General features: G+C 36.1%; 1 protein-coding gene across 2 annotated transcripts; it reads right to left on the bottom strand.

The window, feature by feature from the left end:
* Positions 1-843: 843 nt before the first annotated feature.
* Positions 844-10,452, bottom strand: LOC135644766 (proline--tRNA ligase, cytoplasmic-like). 2 transcript variants are annotated; one of them, XM_065162658.1, is made up of 13 exons: positions 10,320-10,452; positions 10,148-10,213; positions 9,975-10,057; positions 9,808-9,900; positions 9,418-9,534; positions 8,923-9,110; positions 8,085-8,151; positions 7,276-7,398; positions 6,983-7,135; positions 5,100-5,384; positions 3,511-3,729; positions 2,819-2,912; positions 844-1,089 (listed from the first exon to the last, which is right to left on the bottom strand). In XM_065162658.1, exons 2-13 carry the CDS (start codon positions 10,176-10,178, stop codon positions 1,025-1,027), a joined length of 1,518 nt encoding a protein of 505 aa, XP_065018730.1. In that variant the 5' UTR covers positions 10,179-10,213; positions 10,320-10,452; the 3' UTR covers positions 844-1,024. The 2 variants fall into 2 exon arrangements, with proteins under 2 accessions (XP_065018730.1, XP_065018736.1); XM_065162664.1 differs by having other exon boundaries at positions 10,310-10,446.
* Between the last annotated feature and the right edge of the window lie 580 nt (positions 10,453-11,032).

The following is an 11,032-nucleotide window of genomic DNA, read 5'->3' as shown; positions in this document are numbered from 1 at the left end:
TGTATATGTATATATATATATGTATATGTATATATATATATGTATATGTATATATATATATATGTATATATATATATACATATATATATATATATATGTATATATATATATATATGTATATATATATGTGTATATATATACACACACACATATATATATATGTATATATGTATATGTATATGTATATATATATATAAACATATACATATATATATATATATACATATACATATACATATATATATATATACATATACATATATATATTAAACTAGAAGGAAGAAAACACCTCTCTCTGTGCCTAAAAATCCAACATTGGCTTTGTATACGTACAATTACGGCATACCTCTTGGGAAACACTACCCGTCAGCTGATTGAGAAGCAAGATCTACCTTCAACACCATACATATGTATGATAGAGATGTTCATGAAGTCGCAGGAAATACTAGTCATAGTTGTAGAATCATTCCACAATGATCTCGGAGTGCCAAGTAAGTCCTTAATATTTCTATCTCAGACCATATTAGCGACATGTTTACCCCATGGCCGTATCCTCTCATCTGAGAGATAAAGATGAACCAAATAAGGAGCACACCATCACTGACAAAGGACCATCGACCAGCCCACGCGATAAAGCCAAATTATGAACATATTGCGTTTCGGAATATCTCATGCAGGTGAAACCTTATTTAAAATGTTTGACCAATCAATCTTGCACTCAAGAACCAAAATGAAAGTGGCAATATATGATCTCCAAACATTCAATCCTAACATCTCCAGACTGAAACTATATATTCGGTCTAGCTCGTCATTCTTCTTTATTTTTGACTAGACGACATATGATTAGCTCAATCTAACAACTGCATGAAGTACTGCTTGCATATCAGCCCAATTTTCAAACAGGAATAACTCAAAACTTTCAAAATCTTTTACAGGAGAATAAAGTTTGGAACACTTGAAATCGTTTTTCATAAAAGTGCAAACTCCAGAATAAACGACAGTAGGATCTCTGTAATCAACCTGCCTAGTAGCTTCGTCCCCAATATGTCCATTTCTTGGCTGGCTTTCCTGAGGCAAAGCATAGAGTTCCTGCACAATGTTGTGAATGATAAATCTCATGTCGGGCATCATCATCAAAGACAACAAAAAAAAAAGATCAAGGTAATGGTACAAGGTAGATATTGTGATTAAAAATAAACTAAAAGAATGAGATGGCACAAGCTTACACACACACTCAAAATCTAGTTTCTAAATCCACAATGTACAACCAATGTTAAAAGATCAAAACTATACTAAAAAAATGAGATGACACAAACTTACACTCAAAATCTAGTGTCTGCTATCTTATTTTTCCTAATTCAATACCTCATACATCTTTCAAAACAAAGATTCTAATAAAGAACTCTTCTTTCATGAAGGAAAGCATGATCTGCAAGAGCTGGACAGTTGAAGTCATATAAGTGAATAAGTTCTAACAGATCTTTAATTCATTAGATGGACGAGCAACAGAGCTAAAAAGAATGATCAACAATCTAGATATGAGTCTCCCCTTATCCTCGAACATCAAAATTAATACTTATCCAGATTCACAAACCTCATCTCTTAGTACTTTTATATGATGGAAAAGGATAAAGTTGTTAAATATCTCAAACCCTTGTTTAGATGTATAAATACCAACCAGGCATTGAAAAGAAATGACCTTGAATACACATGCATGGATTGGCCAACAAGGACCTATGTCAGGTGCTGGTGACCCAAGAATGATTTAAATAATCCCAGCCACTGTTATGAATTTTATTGGATTTGGTTAAGGACATTTTTAAATTTTGGATATGGAGCATGAGGATTTTGATAACTTAACTGTAAGAGTCGGATACATTTTGATGGCAAGGAAATAATACAATGAGTCTTAGGACTGGTTTGTAACAATCATGAAATTCAATCAACCATAATCTTATTTCATTCATGGTATTCATAGTGATACAAACTTTTTGGTGGCAGATGAGTCAATATTGATAGCATGATTCTCTTTAAGGATTAACAAGTAGTCAGAGGTGGTGGTAACCAGATGTTCTCTTGTGAGGATAAGATTTTTTTTCTCAAACAAAAAGCCAAAACTATATTACTGAAGCAACCTAATACAAGCTCCACCTTGCTCCTTGGAGCACAAAAAACTATCCAACTCATTGGCCAAGAAGACAGCCCAAAAATGAAAGGATTTTGAAGACAGTCCAAAATGTGCTAACCAATCAGCACTCCTATTCCACTCAAAAATATGACAAAGTTTGCAAGTATTGAAACCTCCAAATTAAGCTCCAGATATTTCTGATCAGGTAAGAATATGATATGGCCACTCTATCAACTATGAGAAAGTGCATCAACTAGAAGTTCTAACTTATACACCAATGTTGGATGGTGAATGCATGGGTGATGTGGTGTTCTATAAGATGTGTGATCCATCCTAATGTATGTTATGACACTGTTGGATGTGCCTTTATAATAATATTGCATGCATGTGTGTTGGATGACTTACATATTTACCTATTGATGATCATGATAGGTAATCATGCACGTCGATTGATGAACAATGAACCATATATTGCTTTGCTATGATTCATGCATGATCCTTTACGACTGATATACTTCACATTAAATAATCATTTCTTTGGATTTTTTATTTTTTTGGGGTTTTTGTTCAGATTATTCCTGTTTTTCATATCATGACATGGTATGACAGGAAGGTCTTTTCAAGGTATGACTTTGTGCTTAATGTATAGTTAGATAGCTTGATCAATTTATGTACTAAACGAATGAGTACCTTCTGGAAGCCTTGGCTGATCAAATGGGGTGCATAGAGACTTTGCAGCTCCTAGTTCACCCTTTGTTCGAGCTTTTACATCCTTCTCAACTTCCTGTAGGCATCATTAAGGGCATTAGTGATGTAATTTAACATCACTAAAACACAATATTGACAAAAGTACCATCATTGACGGCAAAAAACAGATGATAACAGCTACTAAAACAGTATAGTGGCTACATCAGCAAAAAAAGGAGGTTTACATAGTGAATACAAATGAATATATTTCGTTGCCTTTTACTTCCGTATGCATTTGGTCACTTGTGTCCCACAACAGCACCATTGGCCATCATCATATTTGCACAACTACACAACTGATATAATGACCATGAATGACATACAACATGTGAAATCAAGGTTCGTCGTACCGTACCATACCGTACCAGCGTTTCAACCCGAGCTCGGTACGGTACGGTACCAATGTACCAGGCGGTATATCGGCGTACCAAGCGGTACACCCTGGTGTATCAAATAATTTTATACATTTTATACTGTAATAATTTTATAAATACTATAACACTGTAGCGGTATCGGGCGGTCCACGTACCGGTAACCTGTTGGACCGGTACGTACCGCCCGATACAGGCGGTACGCTTCGATATGGCAGACCTTGTGTGAAATATCATCCAATGAACTTATTGATAAGGATGTACCTCTTCATCGCACCAGGGAGCAAGGATCATTTTTTTGTCATTAAGAGCAGCTATGAACTCATCCCAGGTATTGACAATCTTTATGCATGCATCTCTCTTCTGTTTTGCTGCATTAAACAAGCATTCCTGGATACTTGAGAGTATCTCTTTCACTTTTTCCACCAGATTGCCCATTGGTATGTCTGATTTTGCACCATTGTCACGCCTAACAACCCGCACCTGTAAGTTGTATATAAGATTTCTATCCCATCGTATAAGAAACAAAAAGGACATGCATACGATAAAATGCTAAACAAGATACGAGAAACACTCAAGCAAACTAGCTTAAGTTCTCATAAGCAAACCATATGCAGCTCAAATGTACGCTTGCAAAAAAAAGTGAACTGCTAGTGCCTTTCAGTAGCAAAATGCAACCTGCTATATTTGTGCAGCTCATAAAATAGAATTGTAACCATGACAATGTAACAAGACATGACATGTATTATGCTAGCGAAAATAGGATGCCAAAGAACAACTCCCTGGGTTCGAGTATATGCTGATTCGATACCACAATGCAGTTGCATGCTTTACAAGTTTAAGTCTTCTCTAATAAAGGAGATGTTTAGGCTGAGAAATCTCTTGTTGAGCCATGCAGTGCGAAAGCCAATTATTTATTATTATAACCATGCCTTGTTAAACATGTTTAGGCTGGCACAGAACATACCATGCTGCCACTGTTTCAAACCTTAAGCAGAACAAAATATCTCAATCCACTGGTTGGATTCCTGATTTTTTTTAATTATTGAATTCCAATAAAAGTTATCCTTGCCAGTCCTATGGTAGTCCACACATGGATTTCTGACAAACAAAGATATCAAAATCTAGCTTTTACCTTCATACAACTCCAACAGTAACTTTGTATATTGGCACCGTACTTTAAACCGTAACTTTGTCTAGCTTTTACAATCATATGGACAATGATTGTCTATTGACCATGATGTTAGGTACAGAAATCTAATCGGTAATACAAGATGTTTTCCACAATAATGGCACCAAAGTGATAAAAGGTATCGAACAACATAATGCTCCGTTTTGAATCTCTAGAAAAGGACAACTTTCTTGGCACCATTTTAGATAATCCAACAAATTCCAGAAGATGAAAAGAACAGTTATCCTGAGAGCAATCATCCATGACAACCACATCAACCAAGATTAGGATGAAGACACTAATCATGCTAAGCAGCAACTGTCTAATATAAAGATGAAGATACCCAACAGCCTTGCGTCGGCTCTGACCATCAATTCCAGAGACAATCAGACTGTTGAGGATTGGATCCATACAGTAATTGGAGAAGATATTGATTGTAAAATTAAAATTGTTGCTGCATCAAAACATAAAAACAAAACAATAACAAAGACACATGAAGGCAGAAATATTAGTTCCGTGTGACTTTCCCTATGACCCATTGCATAGGGTGGAAGCACTAGCAAATGATATCCACAAGGAAGAACTTTGGTGCTTGAATGAATTTGCAATTGAAGTGAACAAAAGGAAATCTTGATCAGTAAAGTCATACTGATTGACCCAGATATTTCAACTCCTTGTTTACCTGGTTATTTGCCAAATCCTTGGGTCCAATTTCAATTCTCAAAGGAACACCTTTCATTTCCCAGTGTGAATACTTCCAGCCAGGAGAGTAGTTATCTCTTAAATCTGCTTCAGCTCTAAAGCCTGCTTCACGGAGTGCCTGAACTGTTGATGAGCAGGCACTAAAGATTGCATCAGTATTTGCATCCTTGAAAGGGACAGGGATGACGATCACTTGGACTGATGCCACTTTAGGTGGTAATACTAAGCCTTTATCATCTCCATGAACCATCACCATAACACCAATCTGCAGAAAAGCTAAAGATCAGATACAACACACTTGCTTCCTAACTATGTTACATATTGTCAGAAATTATTCCACTAGGAAACTATTAAATGGAGTTGGTGCTAATCAAGCTTAATCATGCCCTCATCATTAATGCATACACACATTAAAGAGACAAACCAAGTTTTAAATAATATCAACATAACTAAATGAACAACCATTAGTTAGCCATGGACACCTATCCATTAGAATCTTGTTCTAGCAACAGATTGTTATGTTAAAAATATCCAAGTCCGGCGAATGATTGCTCAAAAAAAGAATGATTATACAAAGAGAGTGGCAATAGAAAAAACTAAACTTGGCATGTCAGAGAAAAAGCATGGGAAATGCCACTTCCAGAGATACAAGAATCCAATCTCAAGATACGTACACTACATTTAAATCCAACTATCATGGCATTATATATCAAGAACATGACTCCTGGAAAAACTACATATCATCATCCGGAAATCTACAAGCATATGAAAAACCAAAAGACTCTTACAAATTACACAACTTTCTTGCAAAAAGAAAACACTGTTAAAATTATTCTTTTACGATATAATTTACCACAGAGCAGCCTAAGATACAAATGATCGATTTTTCAAATCAACTGTTATGAATTGTTAAACCATAACTGTCTTCTCAAACCAACTGTTATAAATTGTAAAACAACTATCTTCTTTTCTATTTTAACAGTTTCTACAATTACCGGGATCATGGAATAGTGATGCACAAGATTATGATACCAGTGCACGTAGAAGATATAACATTTCTCTTGGTTCAGAAATTATGGCCTTGAAGAAGATATAACATCTTTGAGTGATGTTAATTGAACCCCCTGTATTATTTACCACAATTTTTAAAATATTTTAGCCTTGCTTGTCATTAGCTTTATGTTTACAGTTTAAAAGTGTTTTGCACTTTCCAACCAAGCACACACACACACACCACCCCCCCCCCCCTCTGATTTACTCCCTGTAGAGATGCAATTTGAGCAGGCAAAAAACATAATTAAATAAACTTAATAAGCTTTAATTTGTATGATGCTTTCAGTTGTTTGGTGCTTTGTTATTTTGACATTTCCTGAGTGAATTTTAGAGGAAGCATGTACTAGTTTCACAACGACAAAACTAAACAATATTTAGCACTCCATGTTCAGCAATCTGAATCACAGACCAGTGGCAATTCGGGATGTGGAGGTACCAGAACACCAGAGCGACTACCCTGAATCATGTTTTAAGGAACACTATTTTTTCTTGTCAAGAAAATTATATTCCATACAATGATCAACAATGATCATAGACTGTTTCCAACTAAATCAAACAGCGAACAATGGTCTTCTATACAATTTCAGATAAATCAAATTCTATTCAAGGATGATTCTACTATCTCAAAGAGCTCCAAAGGAAAGTGTAAAAAAGTTAGCTGTCACTCGAAGATAAAATATCCTAATGCCATAACAGCTGTTATAAAATTACATATCCCAAAACAGTGAATGCATCTAAAGAATGTCCTAAAATATGTTTATCATCAGCATAACAACAAATCCTTTAATTAATGGCAGCACAAAAAATTACCGTGCGAGTGCTGTATGCCCAAGAATTCTGCCAGACCATAGCTTTTTCACCTTTATCATTCTCAAAATTTATCTGGAACATCTTTGCAAAATTTTGTCCAAGGCAATGGGAGGTAGCACCTTGTATTCCACGACCTGTGTTAGGAATAAAAGCCTGGCAAACAGTAGCATAATTTTCAAACACTAGAAAAAACAAACCAATGCATCATAGTAGATAATAGATATAATGATTTACTGCAAAATCAGCTACATATGATGCAGCAAAAGATTCTTCAATTGAACTAAATTAAGTACCTCAACACTTGTGGTATAGTAACCACCAGCAAACTTTTCTAGCTCACTTTTTCTACCCTTAACAACAGGAATTGCAAGGAACTCTTCATATATTTTCCTGTATAGTTCCAAGATTTCAAGAACCTGAAATGACAATATGAAGCATTTAAAAAAAAACTGGCTTAGCAACAAGCTGATCACATTTGAATATTGCATTTTCCACATGTAAAGTCACTTTCCATAAAAGTTCATATTTTGCAGAGATCAAAGTGCAAGGATCATCCAAATCGCAGTAGCATCACAAATCCGTTTTCCAAAAGAACACCAAGAACCCAGTTCTCATAGAATGCTTTCAGATAATGAGTACATAATAAATTTTAAAAAAGACATATATATCTTCTCAAATATAAATAAAAATCCTGACAGCTACCTGAATACTCTAGTGACATGCAGAATAGGTTAAATTCTCCAAAATCAAGATCCAAACTACCACTAAGCCAGTACCAACCTTATGACCAATGCAACCAAAAAATAACCAAAACCATGAAGAGAAAGACTATATAACTTTAGTAGCATCTATATTGGGATTAATATTTCCAAGTGTCTGTGCTTCATAGCTTACTATTTATCTTGGATGCCATCCAATCAACTTTAGTGGAGTTTACTATTTAATTATCATCTACAGACACTTTGAAATTCATAAAATAAGTACATCAATATCAGCTATCCAAAAATAATTTCTGGGTGAGCAACTTCATTGTTTATTCTGACCAGCTAGTTTTTGTATAAGAATCTAATAAACACTTTCCAAAAATAGAATTCTCAAGTACCTCTTGATCTGCTTCAGCTTGTGTTGCAAAAGCTGTGTGCCCTTCTTGCCAAAGAAACTCCCGACTCCTGCAGATAAGAAAAAAAATAAGACAGAAGTCCAACAAGAACATGTATTTTAAAAATTTGCATGAAAGAAACAAATCAGAAAATATGCATGCAATTGACTGATAAGTAATGAGTATATGACTTCTTCTCACATCAGTTAAGAAAAAAGAAACAAGATCAACAGAACAGCAACAAACACAGACAACAAAGATAAGCAGCTTTATGTAACACGCTTCACCATACCATGTTATCGAGATAACATAGATAATCCAATTTCATGCATAGACCCACCATTTGCTTCTGTATTCTCCAGTTTTCAAGTTAATAGTTGAAGGAAAAAAAGGAGAAAATTATAGTAGAAGGAAAAGACATCCACAAAGTATCTGAAGAGAAAAATGCAAGTTGTTGAGAACTAGAGATAACAAGCCTCACATTAATCTTACTGTCAAACCAAAACAACTGCAACAAAAAGTAGCTAATTTGTGATTAATCTTATAATAGAAAATTAATATAGCAGCTAATTTGTGGGCAATCCTATAGTCAAACACTGTGGCAATAAGCATTAAAAAAAGCCAAATTCGATACCCTACAAGAAAGTACTTGTTAACACAATAAAAACTATCAAACTAAAGCCATTGCCCTTGGCAGTTCCAATCATCCCAAAAAAGATGCCATAAAAACTAAACTGCAGCAGAATCATGCTAATGAAATTTTAGTAAACAATGATCCAATAGAAGGAAAATAATCCACAAATCTATTTTTCAACATTCATAAATAAAATGTCAGAGGAACCTGATAAAGGGAGTAGGATGGCTAAACTCCCATCTAACGACATTGCACCATTGGTTAAGCTTCAATGGCAAGTCACGATGCCCCCTAATCCATTTAGAAAAATATGGGTACATGACAGTTTCACTTGTGGGACGAATTGCAATAGGAACTTCCAACTCGGACTGACCAGACTTAGTAACCCAAGCAACCTTCAAGAAGTAAGCCAAAGGACACATTATTGTATGCGACATTGAAAACTTGCACACTAATAAACTTACGAATTAGAATTGAAAAGAGCAACTCCTACTGAGCAGTAAATGAGAATTCAAGAATAGCAGCAACTACAACAGTTTTTATAACATTAACTAAATCATCTCTAGAATTTTGTGATCAACTATCTGGAGTACAACTTTGAAACCAAATCTGAACTACATGTGTCAAGAAAGAATTGCTCATCTCTGCATGAAAGGAAAATTCAGCAGAATCTAGTTCACCTTAACAAAACTCAAATCTCACCTCAGGAGCAAAGCCCTCAATATGATCCTTCTCCCTCTGTAGGACACTCTCAGTAACAAATAGAGGAAAATACGCATTCTTGATATTCATCTTTTTTATTTCAGCATCAAAGAATGTCTGCATGTACAAAAAGTTCAGCAATCAACAGATGGTCCAGAGGAAATCCCAAGAGATAAGAAACAAGGCAATGTAATCTTAAACATCAAGATAGTTAAAAACTTCACATAATTTATAAATCATCAACATACATGGGACCCAAAAATATCAAACGCAGCACTGATGTTTTTATTATTTGAAACCACAATTTGAGGGTTTGATTAAAGAACCAGGTTGTTAACAAAATATGGAAAAACACAGCAATCTCTTCTGACATGAATTTAAATCCATTACTTGTAAAACTTCCCAAATTGTCATCGTCCATGGTCTTAGGATGTAGCAGCCAGATATGTCGTAGTACTCGATCATTTCACTATTAACAACAACCTGAAAAAGGAATGCAAAATTAAATGCTTTAACGTCAACAGAATGAGAACCACCGGTAAGTTGATCGTGCGCACCTCGGAGTACCATTCACCAAAGTTCTCATTTTTCTTGTAGGTCAAACCAAGTCCAGTTTCTTTCTTCACTTCCTTCTTCCTCGCTGATAAGAAGATTACAATTGACACCTGTGACACCTTATGCAACAATGAACGAAAGCATTTTAAACACCATTTACGGCAGTAATACGTACCACCTTTGGCGTTGGCATTAGCGGTCGCCATGAATCTGGACAAGTAGCTACTCGACTTAGTGACCCCTGAAAAGAAGAACAATTGTTCATAACAATTCGGAATGGCATCCAAATGGAAAAAGAACACAAAAGTAAGCGTCTCAGTGGTGCAGGAAGGAGAACCGAGAGAGACCGCTTCGAAGCAGTCCGCTACGCGCAGGAAAGAGAGCCGAGAGCAGCGCCTTCCCAAATCGCTCCACCTCGCCCGCGACTGCGACCAGACAACCCTAATTCCCAATCAAAGGCGGCTACCAAATAAATCCTGCAACAGAATGGACGACGTAAATGGGCCGGGCTCATCTGATCGGGCTCATGAGTTGGTGACATGCACCCATCACTTCAATTGTTTACGCGAGGTTTGGATCCAACTAGACAAACAAATCTACCGAATCTAATTCTTAAAGTCGACATCACCAAATGCAACCTGTTCTTGTAAGACGATCCTCACTATTCAAACCGATTGCGCTCTCCTGATCATTTCCATCGAATCTCACCACGAACGAAGATCGATGGGCCAAATCGAAGCCGAGAGATCCGTCGATCGAGAAACCTCGGAAAGTGACCTAACTTAGCATGATCCCGATCCGGTGCAACATGACGTGAAAATTGTATTTAAAATCCTGTTGGGTGTGGAGAAACGTCGTAGATCGACGGTCGAATGTAAACAACAGATGTGCGTATCGAATCGACTACCTGCTTGCTGAGATTTGAGATGCGCTGCAAGTTCATTATTGTTTGCTACATAACTACTCTACCACGTGGATGTATCGGACTCTCTCACACCTTCCTGTTTGATGATTGGATTCTAGTTGGGACCCGCATAGTCTAGCATTGGAAACCTTGGGT

Source organism: Musa acuminata, chromosome BXJ1-4, assembly GCF_036884655.1.
Source record: "Musa acuminata AAA Group cultivar baxijiao chromosome BXJ1-4, Cavendish_Baxijiao_AAA, whole genome shotgun sequence".
NCBI lineage: Eukaryota > Viridiplantae > Streptophyta > Magnoliopsida > Zingiberales > Musaceae > Musa > Musa acuminata.
The sequence above is the reverse complement of the archived record's forward strand: the minus strand, read 5'-3'. Positions and strand labels throughout refer to the sequence as shown.

Excerpts from the sequence above, each read along its gene's own strand:
- LOC135644766 (XM_065162658.1), bottom strand. The coding sequence starts at position 10,178 with ATGGCGACCGCTAATGCCAACGCCAAAGGTG. Across the intron at positions 9,901-9,974 it reads TTGGTGAATGGTACTCCGAG|GTTGTTGTTAATAGTGAAAT; the intron begins GTGCGCACGATC and ends TTCCTTTTTCAG. Across the intron at positions 1,090-2,818 it reads TCAGCCAAGGCTTCCAGAAG|GAACTCTATGCTTTGCCTCA; the intron begins GTACTCATTCGT and ends AACATTGTGCAG.